This window comes from Lygodium microphyllum, chromosome 12 (genome assembly GCF_053477565.2).
Source record: "Lygodium microphyllum isolate KBCC chromosome 12, Lygodium_microphyllum_v1.1.10, whole genome shotgun sequence".
In the NCBI taxonomy this organism is placed as follows: domain Eukaryota; kingdom Viridiplantae; phylum Streptophyta; class Polypodiopsida; order Schizaeales; family Lygodiaceae; genus Lygodium; species Lygodium microphyllum.
Genome location: NC_141146.1, coordinates 129,534,660 through 129,559,062, shown reverse-complemented (window position 1 = coordinate 129,559,062; position 24,403 = coordinate 129,534,660). Strand labels below are relative to the sequence as shown.

The following is a 24,403-nucleotide window of genomic DNA, read 5'->3' as shown; positions in this document are numbered from 1 at the left end:
CCCTAGCATTTGACATACATTTGAATGTATTAACTCTAAGGGTGAGGACTTCAAAGAAAGAGATTTCTTATGTGATGTTCGAGCATGCTTACCATAAATACAATGATCACACTGCTCAAAATCAACATACCTGAAAGACAGCACTTTCATTCTAATTTGACTCACGTGTGCGGACTGCTCATGCCACAAAGAAACACTTGGTTGCTCGGTTATGGCGACTACATGGTCACCCGCGCTAGATACGTATAAAGGATACAAGGTATCACTTTTGGAGCCTTTGGCAACAATGCCAGAGCCCTTACAAATTTTCCATTTGCTATTCCCAAAGGTGGTGCAATAGCCTTCATCATCTTGTTGCCTTGTGCTCATCAAGCTCTTCTTGAGCTGAGGTACATGCCTTACATAATGCAAAACAAACATGGAGCTATGCTGAATTTCGAGATTCACACTGCCAATGCTTGCAATTTTACATGCATAGTTATTCCCCAAGTGGACAACACCACGTGCACCACCATTGTAGTCAGAAAACCACTCATGATGTGGTGTAACATGAAAAGGCACACCTGAATCAAGTATCTGAGTGTGCATGTCATCCTCAAAATCTACAATCAATGCATGAAGAAGCAAGAAGTACATCTGAAACCAACCTTCCTCCTCAGATAGGGTGGTTAGTCCTTGATTACAACTTAATTACAGCAGCAAACAGTAAATGCAATTCTGAAAATACAAATTTACCTACTGATCTTGGACAATGCACACCCGATTGGTCCAAAATTGATGTCCCTTCCGGTATTTCTTTAGCTTTATTGAAGAAAAAGTTGGTTTACAATGGGATTCTCTCGATCCCTTTCGCAATCCAAACTCCCCTTGCTATCCAAAGTGATTAGCAAGTCTTCAATCTATTTTGCCCCTTAATTCGGGCACTTAGTTGGCCTTTACCCACTTCATAGACGATGGAAATGCCCCAAATTCAATGGCTGGCTAGTCCTCCACTTGAATTTAGCTGAAATTCACCTTCAGCCCCGTTGAATCCAAGTCTTGAAGCTTTCAATTTTTGACATGCTTCCCAAGGTTGTTGCTAAACTCTAATTTACAGTAGAGAAATTTGCAATTTCTTAGCCTTCAAGGGTCTAAATGCTAAGATCTTCCAAGCAAGTTTGTGAAATGGCTGGAAGATGAGAGAGAAAGTTGTAGAGAGATAAAATTCAGAGTCTTGTGTCTTGTGGTCTAAAACATAGCACCTCTAAAGATCTTACACATAAAATTTGCTTCTTGAGACTGACCATCTGTTTGCGGATGGAAGGATAATGAGAATTTCAATGTGGTACCCATATTCTCAAACACGCCCTTTCAAAATAAACTGGTCATCGGGGGGTCTCAATCACTAATGATCGACTCTGGCAGACCATGATACTTAAAGATGTGCTGCAAAAACAATCGTGCCATATGATCAGCCTTTATTTTCTTTCTCACTGGAATGAAATGGGCTTGTTTACTAAACCTGTAAATGATAGTCCATTTCCAATAAACCCAGCAACTTTTGCATATCGTGCTTTATCTTCTGGCATATGGTGCATGTCTTAATAAACTGTTCTACATCATGCCTCAAAGCTGGCCAATAAAAGAAATGCTTCATTGCCTTGACCGTGGCATCAATGTCTCTGTGTCCCGTATACGAAGGAACATGACTTTTAGTGATAACTCTAGGCTTTAACTGCTTTGTGACACATAGTCATCCATGTATCATCAGAAATCCATCTTTTAGCACAAAGTGTTCATGCCTTTGGCCATTACAAAGCTGATCATAAACGTTAGCAAAGTCTAAATCAGCAACATATTATTCTTTCATGGCATCCAACTCAATGTGATAAACCATGCTGACAGCTGAAATTTGTGGTTTAAGTGACAATGCATCAGCCACAACATTCTTTTTACCATCAATATGTACAATCTGAAAATGAAACATAGAGAGAAAATTTTTCTATCTCATATGCTTCTCTAATAACTTTGTCTGCGTCAGAAAGTATCTCAAAGTTTGATGGTCTGTCTACACTGTAAAATCAGCCCCCAACAAATAATGTTTCCACATAAACAGTGCATGAATTATAGCCAAGATCTCTTTCTCATAGACTTGCAAATTCTTTTTTGCATCGTGGAGAATTCGGCTCTCATAAGCCGCAACTAAGCGGTCCTGCATAAGAATAGCCCCAATGTTATTACCACATGCATCAGATTGAACTATGAATGACTTTCTTGGATCGGGCAACACAAGCACAGGATCTGAAGTTATATTTTCCTTCAACTTTTCAAATGGCGAAATTTCCACTGCTGTCCATCTAAATGGCACATCCTTCTTTTGCAAGGCATGCAATGGAGATGCAATTTCAGTAAACCCGTGTATATACTTCCTGTAGTACCTTTGCACGGTCCATACGAATACCATTAGCTGATACAATATGCCCCAAAAAGTGAATTTCATGCAAGAAGAATTCACTTTTCTTGTCATTAATAACCATCCTATGGTCATGCAGTTCATTGAACACCATATCCAAGAGTTTTCTATGCTCTGCCTCGTTCTTTGAATAGACAATCATGTCATCAAAGAAAGTACTCACAACTAGGTGGTAGCTGCCTTGGAAGTGACTAAGAGAAGCAATCAGCATACATTTTTAGAAATGACATGCGATCCTTCTCTAACTTAGACATGTTCCCAACATTCTCACTTTCATCTTTATCCTTAGTAAAAACCAAGTACGCTGAAAGATAATTTTTCATTACATTAGAAATGACTGCTGTATATACAACAGGGACAAATTCACCTTTCAACTTTACATCGAGTGTGAGTACCTTTCTCTTATGCTGAATAGTGATCTTTTTTTGCACGAGAGTCAATCACTACATGCATACGGTGACACCACGGCATACCAAACAATACATCACAACCCTCAAGTGGAGCAATGAAGAACTCTTCACTGTCCACATATCCTTGTATGTGCAACTAAAGCTTTCCAATGAGTGGTGTGACAGGCTCTTCATGGCCTTTACATGCCATTCCAACTTCCCCCATGGGTGCCATCTCATCCTCTCTGATGCCTAGACAAGCGGCCATGTCGACAGAGATGAAGTTGCCTTGTGCACCATTATCAAAGAAAATCAATGCATGTTGATTCCTAATTTTGCCCCATGCTTTGCACAACTCAGTAGCATCATCATTGGGCTAATCACTAACAACATCGGGCACCAATCCCATTGATGTTTTAGGGTTCTCTCCTTTAGAATCTCCCTGATTTTCTAATATTCCGGCTTGCTGCCTATTGGGACAGTCCCTTGCAATGTGATCCTCCTCTTCACAAATAAAACATTTATTTGCAGCTATCAATTTCCTACGTTGTGCCAATGTTTTCGAGCTCTTTCTTTGTTATTTTGGCCTCTTTTCAGGCTAATATTCAGATCTGTCCCTTTTCTCAGCCTTAAAACAACTTTTTGTTCGGCTTCTCCCCACTCTCTAGAAACCCAGAATCCTTCCCACGCAGCAAAGCGTCGGTTGTAGCAGCTGTCTCTATAAGCTGAGACGTGCTAGACATAGTGAATTTTAATATAAAAATCCCTAATTCCTTTGGGCAGCCCAGAAACATATTTTTCCACTTGCTCATGAATGGGGTACAGGGCGATAAGAAGTAATAGGCAGCAATGCATCCCAAAACTTCTTATTATATTGCTTCAAATTCTTACATTTCCTAGCATCCAACTTATTCCAAGCTACCATGATGTCCACCTCAAAGGTACTTGTCAACCAATTCAATGCAAACATTTGCTTGAAATGTATCCACGTTGACGGTGCTCTACCTTGCATCAAAAGAGTGGACCACCACTATAATGCATTCCCTTTCAAGAAAGTGGCTGCCTTTCGAATCTTTGAGGACTCCGTGAAGTTCCCCCTTGAATAGGTTTGCATCAAACTGCTGAATGAAAGTCAAAGCTTTCAGCCTATTTTGTACACCATTGAAGGACTCAAACTTCACTCCTTTTCCACCCTCATCAAAGTCTTTTGCTGCCCCTTTAGGTGTCAAGTTGTCATACACTGGCTGCTGCAAAAAGGGTGCATTTGTTGAATTCACATCAAAACCAACGTGAAATGGAGCATTTGCATGACCAACATTCATTCCTTGAGCCCCATAAGCATTCGGGGGTGCATATGCAGTACCAAACATGCTACTTCGTGCCCCAAGCATCAAGCCAATGCTGCCATACATAGGGTTTTCCATATTTCCAGCCATACCCGAATACATTAGGCCTTGCATTCCATGCATTTGTTGCTGCATACCATAGGGATTTGTGCCATACATTCCCATATGCGGTCCTTGTCCAACCATAGCATGAAAAATCGTGCTTCCACCAAAATATCTTGACTGCCCCATCATAGCATGCATGCCTGGCTGTCCAAGATCCATTGGATTGGCACTTCCGTGATGGCCTTGCATTTGCATTCCTTGCTCCGTAGGTACCAACTATTTTATTTCATTAGCATCTTTGGGAGCTTCAAATGAAGGGTTTGGCATTCTCTTCGGTGCATCTTGTTGTCCCAAAGGTGTAGAGGATGTCCTCTTCTTCTTGCCTTTGCTGTCCTTCTTTGGAGCATTCAAAAATCGGGTAAATTGAGGATCCTTTACCAATGCAGCAAAGAGATTTATTGCTGTCCTCATTCGATTCTTGAACTGGTCATCAAATTCCTCTTCACTTTGCTGGTCATCAGCCTCCTTATGCCCTGAAGGCTGTGCATCTTGCCCAACAGCAACATTTTCAGCTTGTTGTCCATGGTTTGAGCCTTGTCCAAGGTCAGACATTGCATTTCCTTCATTTCCATGTGAATGTTCATACTGAGAGGCATCATCATTGCTTGAGTCCATCTCACTGTATGAAGACATATTGTTAGGCACCTTGGGCCCACCAAATCAAGGGATTGAGTGGTATCCCGGCACTAGAACCATGAAACCAGCCCTCCTTCTCGAATAGGGTGGTAAGTCCCTGATTACAACTTAATTACAGCAGGAAACAATAAATGCAAATCTGAAAATACAAATTTACCTGTTGATCTTGGACAATGTACACCCAATTGGCCCAAAATTGACGCCCCTTCCGGTATTCCTTTAGGTTTATTGAAGAAAAAGTTGATTTACAATGGGATTCTCTCGATCGCCTTCGCAACCCAAACTCCCCTTGCTATCCAAAGTGACCAGCAAGTCTTCAATCTATTTTACCCCTTAATTTGGGCACTTAATTGCCCTTCACCCACTTCATAGACGATGGAAATGCCCCAAATTCAATGGCTGGTTAGTCTTCCACTTGAATTTAGATGAAATTCACCTTCAGCCTTGTTGAATCCAAATCTTGGAGCTTCCAATTTTTAGCATGCTTTCCAAGGTTGTTGCTAAACCCTAATTTCTGATGTAAGCCCTAGTTTATAGGAAAGAAATTTACAATTTCTCAGGCTGAAAGGGTCCAAATGTTGAGATCGTCCGAGCAAGGCTGTGAAATGGCTAGGAGATGAGAGGGAAAGCTGTAGAGAGAGAAAATTCAGAGTTTTGTCACGAAGAATGACTGAAAATCAGTTAAATGGAGTTGTTGCCCTACCACAACAGCTTGTAGATGCAAAGAATTGAAGAAAATCAGTCATTTACAGCTGCTGCCCTGTCTCAACAACCTATAGATGCTGCCTCCTACTGTTGATTGGTCTTCTCCTACCCTTGGCAATCTTAGAAGGTCCTCCAATGGCTGCAAATCGCTGCAAATCAGACCAACAGCCTCTCCTCCCTCTCCCTTACAGGCTGAATTAATAGAAATACTTCTCTCCAACCTCTAAAGACGTTCTTCAGTCTTGCATGGGCATTTTTGACAAGTGGTAGTCTTCCCAAATGGTTGGTCTAGCATTTTTCATAATTAAATATTAATTTTCAGTCTTTAAATACTGAAAATTAATCTAATAATTATTTTGGTGCCTTGAAAAATAATCTGACTGGCCAATAATTAAATTGGCTAGGCAACTTCCATTTTTTAGTGTCTCTGTGTTATCTTTGACCATTAGGTACGCGTTTGGTACCATTAAACGCCACTTCTTTAGTGTCACCAACTGACACTTATAGCCAAATGGATGACCTAGGCCAACAACTGGCATTAGATACTACCAAGTACCTGTGCGGCATAACTTATAGCAACTTTTGCCTTTGACATCTCGTGATTTCTTCGGGACTCGGACTTGTAAATTTACTTTAACCCCAGTTGCATCTTATATGTGCATCATTTACTTAATCATTTGATTAAAAATTAATCCACATGTTAAGTGAGGTTTCAAAAATACATGTCCTCATGAAAACGTCACTGTCACTGTTATTCTCATGAGTGACTACATTTATCTCTTCTATCTTCACATTGCTCTTCTTTGCAGGCTGGCTGTGCTTCTTCTCAACCTTGTTGTCGTTAATGTGTTTGTTTTTGCTCTTCTCTTTTAATAAAAAACAGTCTTGTTTGGAGTGTCTTTTCTTGCCACAATGATGACATTCCACATTTTTGCTTCAAGACCTGTTGCGTGCTCTATTTTCAAAACTGCCATTTTGCCGAAATCTACCTTTAGTGTGCAATGCATTAGAAGACCTTTTTGCTGAATTATTTTGCCTGTTGAGTTCTTTCATCACCAAAGAACTCCACATTAGAATATAATAGCTGACCATTTGAGTTACTCAAAGCTATCCTGAAAGTATCCCAACTTTAGGCAAAGCGCATAGCAAGAATATAGCTTTGAATTCATCATCAATATGGAAGTCGAAAGCAATCAGCTCATTGAAAATGGAATTGAACTTGTTCAAATGTACAGACATGGTTGCACTTTTTCAGCCAATAAACCTTGCTCGCTACACTTTTTTGAGCATACAATTCTTCAAGTCTTTGCCAAATTGTATATGTTGAATTTAGCTTCTCAATGTTAAAGAGCAAGTTGTCTGACACTGAGAGCTCAATGGTAGAGTGTGCAAGCTCACCCAAGTCACCCCACTCTTCTTATTTTATACCTGCTAGTTTTATTCCCCTCACTTTGATGGGCTTCACGTGTTTCTTCTGCATCAAGACATTGTAGCACTTTTTTTGCCATATTGCAAAATGATGTGCAGCCTCAAGCTTCTTGATGTGCAAAAGATTGTTGTTGTCAATGTTCCCGGCCATAATTTGTAACACTAAGTTGACTCATTAGTCATCAAATGCAAGCGCAAATGTCACACAAGTGACCACAATACACTGCAAGTACCAAGCAGCAGTGAAAATCGAGAGATTGCGGAAATTTCAGATCTGCAAATAGATTTTCAGAATTAGAGTGTCACTGACCTGTTGTCGCCTGGTGCTCCGTCTAGTCACTCACTAGCCCGCACGTCGCATGTTGACTGCGCATTGCGATTGTCAATAGCTGTCGCCTGCCCTATTAGCGTTGCAGCCCTGTCACCTACGCTGGCCTGTCTTCTGCTCCCAGCTCCCATTGACAGCTGACCAACTGTCAAGTTGCCTCTTGCTTGCTCTGATACTAGTTTGATGGCAGATGTGCAAGGATCAAGACGGAGTGTAGGTCAAACTAAGTGTAAGGATCAAGAAGAATCAAGACGGAGTGTAGGTCAGACTAAGTGTAGAGTGCAAGGATCAAGAAGGAGTGAGAGCACAACACACAAAAAGTGTTTGGTACAATGACAAGACGTACCTCTTTGCGTTTTGATAATATATATAAAGTACAACTGGAAGGGTGCATTCCCACCGAACACCATAAAAGGCACAGTGGGCCTTTATTCCCAACTATATATACATATATATATACATACATACAAAATGTGCAACTTAAAGATAAGTCAATCATCACAAAGTTTAATGGACTAGAGACTAGAGTTTAGAAAATAATTGCAATGCCATATAGGTCTAAAGAGTTGAAACTAGAGTCATGTATTTGTTAGATATGATCAATGCCCCACCCTCATTAGGTGCTACCAATGATCCATGGTGCTCAAAGTTATAAGGCCCCCATTATGAGGAGAAGCCAAATGTGAGCCTAGACATTGGTTGAGTCCTGACTTGTATATCAGATGACGTCTATGTGACCGGATGGCAAAAAGGTGACTGTTGTGGGTCTAATCTTTGGGTTAGACAGAGTGGTTAAGCTGGTAGCAACTCGAGGCGCATTGCATCGAGTTGCAGTGTAAGGGAGTTAAAAGGGGCCCCTATTGTGGGGTCCGGTTTAGGGTTTATTCCCTGGAATATTCCCTGGCCGACTAGTGGAGGCTCATATGGTAGGTCGGTCAGCACGCCGACCTAACGACCTTCGCGGGCTATAAAAGCTAAACCTCTTCGCAGCCATCTCTCACTCATCATTCACCCAGTCAGAGTTGTTGTTCCAGCTAGCCTTAAGCTCTTCACCTATCTTCTGTCTAGATCGCCATCTAAGCTTCACACAGTGGAAGCACACGGGTGGACAGAGCCATCTTTGTATCAGTTGTTTGGAGTTAAAGAATTTACTGATTCTCCTCTTATCTGTTGTGTACTCTCTATCTCTTTCTCAGATTCTGTTCGCTGCGCCGTGTAATATTTTACATGGTATCAGAGCCCAGGGGGCTCTAGAGATCGGAGAGCGTGCAAGAGGCAAAGGCTTCAACAGAAAAGAGAAAATATGTGGACTTCCGGAAGCGGTGCAGGAGGTGGTGTTGCTGTACCGGCTATTCAAACACTGAGGATTCGTCCACTAACCTTCAGTGAATGGACAGCAAGAGATATCATGATGACGATGGACAGCTCCAGCTGAGATATCCTCCGTGAATGGGGTGTGGACAATGAAGCTTCAGCACCTGCAAATTGCAAAAACAAGATTGGGCTAAATGGATGGCAGCCTGTGTATTTATAGGAAGTTTAGGGCCTTCCAAATTATGATTTGCATGTGGGACACAAGCATTCTCTAGCATCACGTTTCGTGTAATAAAGTTTAGTAATATTAATTAATTAAGCCTGTTTTGGGACTATGTTAAAAAAGTTAATGCAATTTTAGCTCAACACCTCCCTCTCTCACTTTCACCCACACCTTCTCGTCCTCTCCTCTCCTCCTTTCACTTTCAAGTTCATGACACTTAGTATTTTCCATAAACTATTTTAAGTTGCATATTTTTGTATCCTGATTTTATATATAATTTTATAGTATGTTTTAATGAACACATGGAACAATGCATTTCATTTTTAGAAATTTTGTGTATGTTCCATACTTTACATATTTGTGTATTGAATGTTGTGAGAAATAGACAAATAATGTATGCTCCAAGAAGAGCTGTCCTGAATCCCATATGCATAGTGAGAAGAGTGGAACAACCCAAAGTCTATAAAGCATTGTACTTGACTATGAAATGAATACATTGTCATGATGCTTTGTACTTTCAATTAAGTGTCGTGTCATTGTCGATCTTACAAAAGATTGTGTTTATGAGTCCAAGCTAATCTATCTTGGAACCTAATTCACTTGTGTAACAGTTTGTCTCTACTTGTTCATATCATTATGAGTTTAGTCTCCATCTTTCAACCATCATAGCTTGTGTTATGCTCTAGATCTGTAGGTTTTAATATGGTATCAGAGCCCAATCGGGCATGGCACTAATTTTCTAGCTTCATTTCACTCTTACCTAGCTCAACTTGAGCTCAGATCAACTTAGGACAAGTCTGGAACCCCATTTCCTACTCCTTCTCAATGCCCTGCTTGGCAGCCATAGCCAAACTGCACCTACTTTCAGTCGAGCATTCATATCTCACCATATAGGCTGTGTCAGCTCTTGCTTCCTTCATCAAAGTTACTCCTTAGCTTAAGGCGCTCCCTGCTATTACATCAGACGGTGACATTACCATCTACAGAAGGCAGCATTGCATGATCTTCAGAAACGGCGCAGTTTGCAATAGCGTGACGATTCGTACAGCTTTGCTCACGATACACATCGCAATTCTCACAGCCACCATAGGGCTTTTATAGCCCATGAGATCAACTTCATTGCCATGTAAAAAGTTTTAAGAATGATCAAGTGTGCAGACCACATAGAGCAAAATACCATGCTGCTACAGAAACCCTAGAACTAGAAGCCATAGCCATTTTCATCAAGCTCATAAATCTCTTCTCTCTCAGGTCACTCAAGTGTTTGATAGTTTGATCTAAGTCTTCAACCAATTCCCAGCATTTTAAATCAGTAAGAAGGGGAGAAATCAAGCACAACAAACTACAAATAAAGTATCTCTTGATACTATTCTTCACTACCAATGCTTGTGTTTGTTGACACATCAAATGAGCTCAATTTGGCTAGTTCTAAAAGTCCTTGGTACTGATTTACTGCTATACCTTCAGGGCAGTCCTTACTGAACGTCAAGGCAATACTCTTGAATTTTAGAATAGCATCTTGAAATTGGTTCCATTGCTTAGTGGTTCATCTACAAAAGCATTGTTAATCAAATTTCTTGTAAGAATCTTTACAAAAGGATAGACATTGCCCGAGTATTCTCGTGGTAAGATCTTCTTTCTTTAAAAAAAGATTGAGCTTGAGCAAATAGCTAAATTCAATGGTGAAGGATTTCATGCCTGAAAGGAGAATACTATGTATCACCTAATGCGAAAGGACTTATGGGACCTGTTTGAAGATGATGCAGATAGCAAGGGGGAAGATGATGAAGACGGATTCGTTGAAGAAGACCAGCTCAAAACCAAAGAATGGAAGAAAATGAATAACAAGGCACTAGGCATCATTGCCTGGGGACTAAGTAATGATGTACTACATCATATATCTGGCATTAGAAATGCTAGAACCGCTTGGGAGGAACTTGACAGAATGTTTGGTACCCAAGCAAAGAAGGTAAAACTACTCATGCAATTTTATAAACTAGATATCAAAGGCAGTGCTTCTATGACCACGAATATTAACAAGTTCAAGAGCCTAAAAACCCGGCTTGCAACTCTTAAGAAGAATATTAATGAAGATGAAGCAATAGCTGTACTGCTTGCAAGTATAAACAAGGATCCATATGAGAACTTTGTGTCCACTCTAAGTAATGTTCCGAGTCTCTCACTCAAAGTTATTGAGCACTCACTGCTTGATGGAGAAAGCAAATTTAAAAGCAAAGTTATAAAAGAGACTAGCTCAAGGGAAAACTGGCCATATTGTTAGTATTGTGGTAAAACATGAGTCAGATGAGATGTTAGTATCGTGGTAAAACTGGTCATATTGTCAGTGAATGCTTCCACAAGAAAAGAGCACAGCAAATGCAGAATGACCATCACCAAAGTCAATTTATGAATGAAGAAGAAGAAAAAGATATTTCCGCTACCATCAATAACTCTGACAGGTTACTCTAAGGAATTTGTTTCCATAGTGGATCTCTATGTTTCCCGTAATGGATTTGATTTGTAAAACCCTTGCCAAAGATGTAAAGTCTCAAGCTTTAACTTGACTAGATTGCCTATGAGCTAGTCTTTCGGGCTATGTTATCATGTAGGGGAGGCAAAAGCCAGCAAGTGTAGGGACTCATCATTTGAGGGGGTGTGTTGAGAAATAGACAAATGATGTATGCTCCAAGAAGAGCTGTCTTGAATCCCATATGCACAGTAAGGAGAGTGGAACAACTCAAAGTCTATAAAGCATTGTACTTGACTATGAAATGAATACAATGTCACGATGCTTTGTACTTTCAGTTAAGTGTAGTGTCATTGTCGATCTTACGCAAGATTGTGTTTATGAGTCCAAGCTAATCTATCTTCGAACTTAATTTACTTGTGTAACAGTTTGTATCTACTTGTCCATGTCATTATGAATTTGGTTTCCATCTTTCAACCACCATAGCTTGTGTCATGCTCTAAATCCATAGCTTTTAACAAATGTATCATACGAAATCACCCTACCTTGGATAGTTGAGTGTAGCTATGCCTCTTGCTACTGGCCTATCTGCTTCTTGTGGTACACATGCCATTGGACATTTGGCACATGGACAGCCTCATCCATCCCCACCTTATAGTACTCTTGAAGATTTGGGTAATCGGTCTACTAACACCACTCCATTGACACACTCTACATCCATTTCGGATTCTCCTCTTGTACTCCTACCTAAAACCATTTCCCTACCTCGGACCATTTTCCCGCCTTGACATGAGTTTCATTGGCAGAGACCTATTAATGGCTGTGCATGATTATGGCCATACACATATGCTAGCACTCTTACATTACACTACACTATTCTCACATTACGTAGACTTAGTTGCTTTGGCTACAAATTTGGGCATCTAGGCTAATCTATCCTTACGTCTCTTTTCCTTCTTATGCCTTCCGTTGCATTCACACACTCACTCATTCACACATTTCTTTTCTTCATTCATTTTACCTTTACTTTTTGTTTCATTTTGCTTTGAAGTATCTCTCTATGAAGCTCCTATTTTTGTAGATTCTAATCCCTTTTACAAGATTTTGTATTTCAATATAGGACTAACGTGTAGGTTTGCACCAGTCTCTCTAAGGCTGTAAACATAGGAAGTTGACAATTCCTTTGTGGTTTCATCTTCCTTGGAGGCTTGCTTTTCTACCAACATGGAGGCTTTCCCTCCGAATACAGGTCTTACAACATCTCTCAATGCTATCACAATGGTAGCTTCTCCAATTGATGTCCTTCATCCACATCCTTCTTTATGGTTCTCATTACCACCCAAAGATTGATATCAAGTTTCTCTTCCTCCTTTTCCATCGATATCAATGGTTGAGAGGAGGTTTCTACCCTTTCTTGGTACTCTACAAGTTTTGGCATTTGTCCTTGACCTCAACCTCTCTTCCGTGTTGTACCTACCCTTTGCATTGCATGATCATCATCATCTTTGTAAGAGGGTGCTTGGGCAAAGTAAACAATTTTTCCACGAACACTATCCAAGTGGCATTTGATGTGTGCGCATTCTCATCATGTAGCATTGCTCTTTGCATCTCATTGTGCAAAGTACCCCTAGGCAGATCTTGAGTTGGTTCCACTGGATGTTCTTTTACCACCTTACCACCACTCCTCTATATCCACAAGATTGGGATAGCTTGTTCATTTTGTGATACGGTGGATCTAACCATCCCTTCTTATTCTCCCCCTTGGAACATAGTTACTTTAAAGGACGAAAACCTATTCAAATCTACCCCCCCTCCCCCCCAAAAAATAAAAAGTTCAATTTGGTTCCATTCACCTTTGTAGGTCTTGGTAGGCCATTGGGCAATCGACGAGCACCCTTTGTCTGAGCTTGGCCTCTTTGGGGTGATCACTTGGGCTCCCTTGATACGATAGCCATTGCCTTTGTAGTCTTAGTAGGTTTCAGCTTGCAGCCCACATCCATTTGTTGTCCAGCGTCCATCAACTATAGGCCACACTTGGTACCTGCCCACTATTGCCTAGCAACTACTCTTGTTGCTAGTGATTGCTCCTACAGTCTCGGACTGCTGCATTTTCAGCTCCATCTAGCCACCCTGCTAATCTACTCCTTCGTTGACATTAGTTTGCTAGTGATTTTGTTAGTGCAAGCTTGTACAACATCTAACTCACCCTCCCCACCTGTCACCCTACTGTTTACAGCCTTGATGATCAATTGTTGCATTTGCTAGATTAAACCTCCAGACTACTATATTTTGGTTACCAGCTTGTTATTCTTCCACTTCAGCACTTTTTCAGCTAGGACCTATGGTTAGAGCACTCTAGATGTATCTTCGGTGGATGTCACTCTTCGAGTACTCCCATTTCTCCGTTTGAGCATCTTGTACATTCTTTCCATTATTTAGAGAATTGATTCATTCTCTTTCTTTTGCGTTTGTGTTTGCATTTTGCATTTTTGCATTCTTGTCCGAGTTATTGTGTTTTAGTCATGTTTTTGCATTTTGTGTTTTCTTAGTGCAAACCCTAGCATAGATTCATACATGATATGGCCTTGAGTCTTATGAATAGGACTCGTCCGTCTTAACTCGAAAGTGCACTTAGTGCATTTGCACTAGGTCATTGCATGACCACTTTAATCAATGCTTCTAGAGCCCATCTAGATGTCCAACCATGTGGCTCCTATACTTGCTGTCTAAGATTCAATGGTGGAAAACTGGAGAAAATATGTTTGAAAATGAGAAAATCAAATGGATCAAAAGCCTAAGCTCTGATACCACTTGCCATAAAGTGAACTGGGAGAGAGAAGGAGAGGAGACAAAAAGACTACTAAATGAGAGAGAGAGAGAGAAAGAATGAAGAGGTGTGAGAAATACTAGAAGAAGAGAGAAACACAAAAAAGGAAAGACGATGATAGCCAGGAAAGCTAGGAGGAGAGAGATGAAGTAAGAAAAGACTTGTACTATGTCAAAAACTGGTACAAAATGACTAGTATCTTCACCTTTTATACCTGCCCCTATGTACCCTATTTCTCATCTCTTATAGTGGAGGTTGGGCATGAATAGTAGCACAATGAGAAATAGGGACTCTGCTTGTTTCTACACAATCAAGCACGCAAGCCTAAACTCTCTTCCTAATACACAAAGTCATAATTTGTTTGGAAGCTAATACATGGAGCATCATGTGCGCTTGCATGGGATAATTATAGCCAGCACGTTCATCATTAGCACCAAACATTGCCAAAAGATCATTATGCCCTATCATGGTAACATAGTGCAATTTGTATGCAAACATGGTGCAACTTGAATGAGTCACAATGGTGCCAAAAATGAGGCTGTTTTCTGCTGCCTAAACACTCAAAAAAATGCACGAGAAACATGAAAAAGGACTTTAATAGCAAGATTTGCTCATGGAAGCACTGGATCAACAATTAGAACATCAAAATAGCTTGGTTGTCAAAAAACTGAGTCTTTGGGCATCAGCAGGCAGCAACACTAGTGGCAGTGGCAGGCTGCTTAGCTGGTGGTGATGTCAGGTTTTGGGGAAAATGTGGAGCAAATATCTACTTGATGTTTGGGAAGTTGTTACCCAGATTTGGAGTCAATTCAGTGAAGATTGAGTAGAAATTAAAGAGAAGACTTATGGCAGATTTTAATGCATGTGAAAGGGGAAATTTTTATAAAGTGAAGGAGATGTTGATGTGTCACAAGAGGGTTGATAAGAGATGAAAGATAAGCAAGAGTAATGGTCTGTGGACAGTGCCCACCGAAGAGAAAACTGCACATACATTGATGTGAAACAAAGAAGATGCATGCTATGTGACCACGAGCATCGAACTGCTGTATGCAATGACTCAAAGACTAACAGAAAACCTGCACATACGTTGATGTGAAACAAAGGAGATGCACGCTATGCGACCATGAGCATCGGACTGCTGTATGCAATGACTCGAAGACCAACACTTTGGGTTACATGTGCCTCTTTTTCTTGATGGTTGCACACCTTCAAAAAAAAGTCAAGTATGATATTATGTTCCATATGAATATGTTGCGCTCCGCCGCCGCCCCCCCACCCCCCCCAAAAAAAAAAAGAAAAAAGGAAAAGAAAAGAAAAAACTTGTCTAGTTCACCCAATCGTGTGTCCAAAAAAGTCAAAATATGGTATCATTTTCTATGAGTATAATATATATTTCTCCATACAGCTGGCTCAGCCATTCATACGCTTGAGACCCAGCTAGGATTATTTTTAAGCTTACATTTTTCAAGACTGGATGAATCTTATGATAATGAAGATAAGTTGAGAACCATATGGACCGAGTTATCTGCTCTAGTTGTGTTCAATTTGTCTTCTTTTAAAGCAACATGGTTGAAGAAACTCCATAGTTGCACACTAATCGAGGAGCTAGAATTTGACCAAAAATTCAAAAAAGGTAGCATAGCTTTCATTTGCTAAGCTACTGTAGTGGTTGTGTATGATAAATGCTGGCAACAAATGAACTTAGACATTCCAATCATGAATAGACTATTTATGAATGAGATACAATCATGATACAATGACCTCATGCCTCCATGCCGCTAGGACCAAGGTTGAGCGGAGCCAAGGAGTTGGTGATGTAGAGTGACTCAAGATGATTGCAGTATCCCAAAGCTTAGCTGTGGAGATGGGTGGCAGCACCTATAGGAGGAGAGAGAGGATGGCCACACTATCCGAACTGATGAAGGGAAGAAGCACCTCCAAAAGGGTGCTCCAGAAGGTCCAGCAAGCAGATGGCAGCCTTTAGAGCAAGGTCAGCATTCCTGCCACTGGGTGGGACAGTCTCTAGGGTTGGCAACACCAAAATGCAAATGTTTGTGGACCTCAAGGGCAGGTGGCAGCTCTCGGATAGTGAAGAAGGAAACACAGCAATGTCAGGGGCAGGCAGCTCTGCTGGTGTCGGCTGTAGCCTCCAAGGCAGTTGGAGAAGAGGAAAACACAATGCACAGAGCTGGCAACAGCCTGTAGAGGTAGGTGGCAGCAGCTCTAGTGGTGGGTGGCACCCTGTTGAGGTGGGCGCAGCTTGAGTGGTCTGGACAGCAGCCTGCTGAGGTGGGCATCAGCTTGAGTTGTGTGGGCAGCAGCCAGCTGAGATGGCTGAAGACGAGAGGGGAGAGGGAAGATTCAGGGAGGAGAGGAATGAATAGAGTAAGAAGTGATCCTGATGGACACCCACATGTCCTGATATAGGGGATTTTTGTGCATTTATTTTACTGCCAGAAATAAAAATGGCTGGTGGAATACTGGCAATGTACTTGTTATGCTAGTAACAAGCTCCTCCAATGCAAGCTTCAATAAGCCTGGAGGAATACTGCTAGAAACAGCTTTGAAGCCAGGTAAAAGCAGTGCAGTTTCTGTTGCATTCGGCTTTATGGCTGAGAAAACAGGAATTAAAGTAACAATGTTTCTTATTCCTGTCACTTTTTATTGATGCTTTGATGTCTAGACTAGCCTCTGAAATTGTGTAGAAATACAGAGAGCTGCAAATGAACTTTGTTTACAAAATAGAAAGCCACCACAGCTATGTTTGGAAAATCATAAAATCTAATCACAATCATCAGTTAAAATGGCAAGATATTGCTTCAAGGTGTCTGAAGCTAATACAACTATATGCCTCATGAATTGGTTTTCGTACAGCTTTTTGCCGATGCTTCTTATTCTACAATTCAGCTTATGTGGTCCTTAATTCTTCTATTTCTAGTAGGCTGCTGAAATAGGAAGGCGTCAAGCCCGGGGTGGTGGTGCTGAAAATGCAATGAAGCTGCAGATAGCGGAGGCTAAGTTGCAAGAGATTGCATCTTCAATGGCTGTTTTAGGAAAGGAGGCAGCAGCTGCAATGACTGCTGTCGAGACCCAGCAGCAGCGGCTTAGCCTTCAACGTCTCATTGCCATGGTAACTGTGCTTAAAACTCTTACTTGGGTGTTTTGCTAGTAAATTTCTATTTCTCTGAGCATGTATACTTTGGAGACCACTTATAATAGGTTGATGCTGAAAGGAAGTATCATCAACATGCTGCAGAGATCTTAGATCAGATCCAGGCTGAAGTAAGCTTGTGCTCTTTTTTTAAGAATCCCATCATTTATTTTATGAGCAAGTGGCTCACATGTGGTGGCATTTTCAAGGTCCTTCTGGAACGGCAACGTAGTGGTTCAATGCCGCCAATGTCGGTAAAAGCTCAAGTCATTGATACCATTGCAAATGCTCTTGGAAATAATGGTGTAAAGAGGGCAGAAGAACCTGCTGGTTCCCCAGAGTTCTCTGGTGGCTTAGACATAGAGAAGCCTACCATGTATTTGGCTGAGGTACGTTAGAGCATTTTTGCAGTTCTAAAAGAGAGAGAAAGTGGAGATGTTGTTGGATAAGGGTGCTGTTCCTGTTAATGTACCGAGCCCCTACTCTTAGGAGTTCATTCTTCATGCATTGTCTTCCAAAAGAAAAAAGGAAAAGAAAACAAGAGCGTTATCTGACACTTCAAGCTCTATAGGTGATGCATGCATTCAATGCAGAGTCAGAAGGTGAACTCAGTCTTGCTGTTGGTGACATGGTGGTTGTACGACAGGTATAAGCCCCTTACCTTCTATCACAGTCTTTGTGTATAGCAGCTATCAACTCAAGGCTTGTGAATGTTTAGGGAAGCATTAGCATCTTTCACGAATATGAACACCGTGGTAAATCTCGGTAACTTACACGTATTGTGTGTGAGCATGTACAGAGCAATGACTTCTCAACATTCCTTTATGGAAACATTTGGAGTAAGCATATGTCTATTACTCCAGCTGATATTTTAGTAGTGAGAGGTCTGGTGCAGGAAAATCATAGTGACAAAACTTGCATAATACCGAGCCTAGAAGGCATCCTTTATCTTGTGTAGTGGCAAGTAGGTCCATTTCAAATATCTGTTTTAGCATACCTCACTTTCATCGGACTAGAGAAACATCAACTGGGTAAACCAGCTTCTATCAAGCAGCAGGAAGCTTCGTGTATTGTTGAATGTGCAACTGCTCACCCATTATGGCAAATATGAATTAATTCTTCAGAATTGGGAGCATGATGTGTTTGTGAAGAAAGAATAATGGTGTACAGGAGTGAAGGATACAGTTGCTAATTGTGCATGTAACAGCCATGTAGAAACATGTTCCATATTTGTATCGTACAATGTGATTTGCTGTGAGCAGACACTTCTTAGGGCCTTCTGCTGCAGTGAAGGTGACGCTGTGGATGGACTATCTCTAGTTTGGTAATTGAGTAATCAAGCCGCTTATGTAGCTCAGAATACAATGGTTTTAGAATTTGATTGGACTTGGGGAGGGTGTTGGAAGTTGCAGTCCCTGCATATTGAAAGTACATTTTCTAAAATGCATCAAAATTGCAGTGTCAGAGGAATGGCTTCAAACCAAAGCAGATGGTTAGGGATTCAAATCCTCTGGTGCAAACACGAGGTGGTATGGGTGCTCACTCAAAAGGGACACTTCTAAAGTTTTTTCTCTTATAGGAATGGGTTGCGTATGTGCTCCAATACTAATCGTGAAAGTTTCAGTTTGCTAATAGTTGCATTTTGAAGAAAGTATCCTGTTTCTTGGGAATACGGGTATCAATCAGGATCTAGACACCCTAGTTAGCTGTCAATTTGGCCCCCATTTTTTTCAAATCTTATCTATTGGTGGTCACAGTTCCTCAGAATGCTTTTGGTTGAGGGGAAAAGGCAAGCCTCTGTTGTTTCATCTGCCGAGCACGGAAGGTCTAAATTTGAATTGAATGGTTTCAGGTTTCTCAATCTGGCTGGTCTGAAGGAGAATGCAAAGGTAAAGCTGGCTGGTTTCCATCAGCTTATGTTGAACATCGCCAGCATGTTCCCATTAGCAAAGTGACTGAGGCTTTTTGACCCTGATGTGGGAAAGTTATGAAGCTACTCACTGGCATCTGTCCACTATCAAACTCATGCACATAAACTACGGAATATATGTACCAGGGCTTGTTATTTCGTGAGATTAGTGTCTGCTCTTGCCTGATGATCTTCTGTATGCATGGCACCCAATATAACTTTTAGCAACTGGTTACTATTTACAAGTTGTGCCCTATCACCACTGGTTGATGGAGGGCTGGAGAAAGGCATTGCCAAGTCATTACATGGACTGCATTAGCATATTCTTGCTCATATCGGACAATGATTAATTTTAGAGTGTCTATCATCCAAGTCGCTTATACTTTGTATAGAAAACAATCACTTGTATGATTTTGCACCAGCAATGTTGTACCATTTCAAATTCAAGACTTTACATTCAGTCATTCCATTCATACTTGATTTCGCACCAATAATGTTGTACCATTTCATATTCTGAACTTTACATTCAGTCGTTCCAGGCATTCTTTTAGATCCTGATCTCCTAAAAATCTCCAAGATTCAGAAATCCCATCCTTGCTGTTGCTTTGAACCATCTGACCTAGATTTAAAGCCTTAATTCATACAGTGCTTTGGATGCAGTTCTTTTATGCACATTTCCCATCACTAGTTCAACTCTCAACGGCATTTGATAGATTATAGGCCTCAAGGTTCATGTATAGGTTATAAGGACTGATGAATGCATGATTCGGCAAACACGTCATTAGAAGAAGTTACAGTTTGCTCAGAACTAAGGAAGAAGCTAGAAGTAAATTGCATGAAGGAAGAAACTGGAAGCACGTAATCTTCCAAATAATGCTTATGTAGAAGTTAGTAGTAAGGTTATAATTGTAATAAGCCTTGTTGAATGTGAACTTGGAAACCAGAGTAGACCTTATACACACATGCTACCATCCTTGCACTTACCACAAACTGGCTTGCTAAGAACCCACCTTATTTTTATAGGATGTATTTTCTTTTGATGGTTGGTGACTTGCATCCACTGTAAATTTCAAAATGGTGTTTCGAAATTTTCATAGATAATTCTTTGGTATGTGCCCCAGAAAAATTGTGGTTTCAAGGATCCATGCTTGAGGAATTGTGAGGAGCATGCTATGGTACAAGGAAAGCAACAATTACCGTGTGAATTTGTAACTACTCTAGGTTTTTGGAAGCATGGAATGTAAGTTTTTCCCTCGGTTGCTGTGTTCATACTTTTCTGAAGTTAAATGTCCTAAGGAGGCTGGAGTGCAGGGCCAACCTTTTGTCGCTAGAGAGGGGTGTTCACGTTGACTCCATGCTTGAGTTGGGGCGACTAACTCGGATAGAAACAGTCGAGATGATTTTGGGCAGAGAGGGGTGGTTATCGTGAGTTGTACGCTGGAGTTGCGATTTGTTGATTAGTCTTGTGTGCTCGAGTACCAAGTTGGAGTTCGGTGGTGGTATGTAAGGAAGCACGCTTATGAGAGTGCGAGACAGTGCAGAGGAGGAAAGGTGGAGTGGAGTCCTTGGAATGCAAAGCTGTACTGACAGAGGTACATACCTCATTCGAGACGTGATTGATTAGGCTTTCACTGGAGCGAGAGTTAGTTGTCTCTGCCATGTGGCGGGCGTATCTTCCGAACTCTCGTGCAACTGCTACCTGGACCAGTGCTATGCCCTCGCACGGCGTGGTGAATGTATATGTTAGGGCGGCGGAACAATCAAGGTCCTTTGTAATAGCAGGCTTCATATAAACAGTCGCTACTAGGATAGAGTGCCGCCAAACTTTTGCCCAGTCGGAAAATCTCTCTGCTTGATCTTCCTGCTTTCTGCTGCTGCAACGAGGATCACTCGGACGAAAGGAAGGTGCAAAAATTATAGCACACACATGCTTTGCAATAAAAAGGAGTGACGGTGTCGAGCCAGGAGGACAAAAAATTGTGCTCCTTACAACCAATCACAAGCTGGCATTCAAATTTTCATCCAATCCGTTGTTGAGAAGCCTGGGGAAAACTGTCCATCTATTGGGGGTGAGCGCATGTTGCTTTGGAGGGCCGCTACTGTATTGGCCCCCGTACCCTAGTGATGGCAAGATTATACAATACATCACTAAGGACTCTCAACTAGAGTAACGGTCAAGACCATCATGGTTGTCAAAAACAAGCGGTTATAGCATCCTCGAGGGTAGGGGTTGTAGATTGTAGAGTGGTTATTTTGATTGCTATGGATTGAATTTAATTATTCCACCTTCTTCGTTAGTGTATGTTCATGCTCAAAGTACTTGTATCCTTCACACATTGAACCTTTCTTCTCCACTCAAGGATAGTCAAGTGTACAATGATCACACTGAACCTTCTCTCTGCTCCTCTCAAGATTTCTCTTGCTCCGTGGGCGGTTCAGCAATATGATCCAATTTCTTTTTCAAGCCCATGGATTACTGAGTTCTGTAACTAAGAATCATCACAGAATTTTATGATAGGGAACATCTTTTTCCTTTTTATACTTCTTTGGATTGCTTTGATTCTTATAAATTTAATCAAGCAAAACATAGATTTGATTCCTAGCCTAACCATACATATCTCCAAAACATGTATAGTATACACGCAAAAGCTCGATTCCTCATTGATACCTTTCAACAATATACACAAGCTTACTATTCTTATGTATGGCAAGAAAGCAAGCACCTTGGTTTATGCACACTCAACAATGGGACATGGGTGGATCTTTTATTGATTCAAGAGTTGGACCAACAATGGACTTTCACTCAAATTCAAAACCATTGCATGCTATTCTTACAAAAAACCATGCAAGAAAAAAGTTCAATAGTTTACGAGATTGTAGTACACACACTTCTTTGTCAGCTTCTTGTTGTAGTTCTTACTTGAAGTGAAGTGGCTAGTCTCACAATCCTCATGGGAGTCCTCCGCATATTAATCTCCTCATATCAATGCTCTTGAATCTTCCATACTTGGGGTAATGCATGAAGCAAGAGGAAGAAGGAGGAGGAGGAGAATAATGGATGTGATGGAATGCTTCATGCCCTTCTCTCTCTCTCTCTCTCTCTCTCTCTCTCTCTCTCTCTCTCTCTCTCAATTGCAATAGAGAAGCAAGAAGCTGAGAGCTTGAGCTCACAAAATAGCACACACTATAAAATGAGCTCTTTCTTTAACTTTTATACATAGGACCAAAATTAGGGTTTCTATTAAATGTTGGACACCCTATCGTCTTTTGAGGCTCCTTGGTTGTCCTTTCATGCATATCCTTAAGTTAATGAAGCCCAACCAATCTAGGGTGGATGGAATTACCTATTCTACCATCGATGAATTTTGCAATTGACATGAAAGAGAGTTGGCTCTCACATAAATATTTCCAACGATACTGTTCATTTCTTTTATAATAAAATTTTTGAATTGCACATAGTCAATGGATAGTGCCAAAGATGCCTCTTCACTTCGAATGTGAATTTGGGTGCTTGGCTTCTCTTTGGAGGGTCAATAGGTGGAGGGTAAATGTAACCTCCTACATCCCACTTGGCAACTTTCCATGGGGGATTTTCCCCCACCACACCCCCTATGTCTATGAGATGTCGTCTTATTAGACATCATTTTTCACACTTAACGAACACTAATCACAACTTTAAAAATCTAAATTACTAATGCATATACAAATGGGATGTATTAGGGAGTATTGACAAACGCATAGGATTGTATGTAGATATGTAATGAGTAGTACATTATCATTGTCAAGTTTTGAATTAACTAGTTACTTGTAAGTTGTCACTATAGTTTATAACTATTCACTACTTAATGTTGTAATTTGTATGGTTTGACTATAAAATTATATATCCTGAATCGATAAGATATTAATATATGGTTATTATTATGAATAATAAATAAAAATGTCATTTATTTATTGTAACATTAGCATATTTATCTTCAAATATAGAACCCTCTACTCCCTTGTTTCCAACAAGATAAGATTTCAATATAGTTTATCTCAAAAATTAAGTGAAAACCACATGAAATTAAAGCATAATGTTAGCTTGATGGAAAACCAATATTAAGCATGATGATCAATGGAGAGAGAGAGGTGTAATATGAACAAATAATAAGCTACCAACATTGTATTCTTTAATATAAGTTACATCCAGGGTATCAATTTTGTTAAACTTTACAATGCTATAAAACCAACTTTGGATTATATCATAGTCTTTGAGCATTTAATACACATGAGTGTAGGGGATGTATACATGGGATCGTATTGATGTACACATCTAATTGATCAAAAGAAACTCAATGATATGGACATTGCATGTTCAATAATGCTTCAAAACCATAGTATGCATGATCATGCATACGTGCATGTACTCTCTCTCTCTCTCTCTCTCTCTCTCTCTCTCTCTCTCTCTCTCTCTCTCTCTCTCTCTCTCTCTCTCTCTCTCTCTCTCTCTCTCTCTCTCTCTCTCCCCTAACCACAAACCACATCAAAGCCATATCTCTGTAGACTGGCATTATAATTGAAGTGATGGAGCAAATGTATTGGGCTATTGATATTGTGTTTACATAGCTCTATTGAGAACTTCAAAGCCTAGGGTTCAAAGGTCAATTAGAGATAATGCATGGTTCCTTGATGCATTTGTAATGCTCATGTTGTGATATATGCAGCATGGTGACTATTTAGGAAAACATTCTAAATTATGGATTTTTACAATCATATGTTTCTCATTAAAGTTATTCATGATTTATTTGCATATCCTTCTTTAGATCTTACATTTCATGAAGCACCTATTAAAAAGTGTGAATTACACACACATCCTTCCTCTTTTGTTGATCCATCTCAAGAATGCAATGAAAGAGTTCAAAATGTGGAACATGTCCTGCTCTACGCTCAAAGTTATGGTTAGGACATAAAGTTATGGTTACCCTCAAATATTTGTCTATGCACTGGTAATCTTTTTAGCCTTAAATTTGTTTGTGGATTTCTATTAAAGGACCCTAAAGAAAACCTAGATTAGAAGGAATGAAATGATTTTCCAAATGTTGTTTTAAAAAAGTAATACAATGAACAAATGTTTTCTCCCTTGA

General features: G+C 40.4%; 1 protein-coding gene across 3 annotated transcripts in view; it reads left to right on the top strand.

The window, feature by feature from the left end:
* The window catches only part of LOC148028263 (SH3 domain-containing protein 3-like), a 153,746-nt gene extending 133,993 nt beyond the window's left edge, over positions 1 to 19,753 (top strand). For 2 of the 3 annotated variants that reach the window (XM_087690050.1, XM_087690049.1), the window contains 5 exons: positions 17,162 to 17,350; positions 17,440 to 17,502; positions 17,581 to 17,760; positions 17,943 to 18,017; positions 19,224 to 19,753. In XM_087690050.1, coding sequence (XP_087546176.1) covers positions 17,162 to 17,350; positions 17,440 to 17,502; positions 17,581 to 17,760; positions 17,943 to 18,017; positions 19,224 to 19,340 — 624 coding nt within the window. In that variant the 3' untranslated portion in view covers positions 19,341 to 19,753. The remainder of the gene's footprint in view (positions 1 to 17,161; positions 17,351 to 17,439; positions 17,503 to 17,580; positions 17,761 to 17,942; positions 18,018 to 19,223) is intronic. The other variant, XM_087690051.1, reaches the window with a different exon arrangement.
* Positions 19,754 to 24,403: the final 4,650 nt, after the last annotated feature.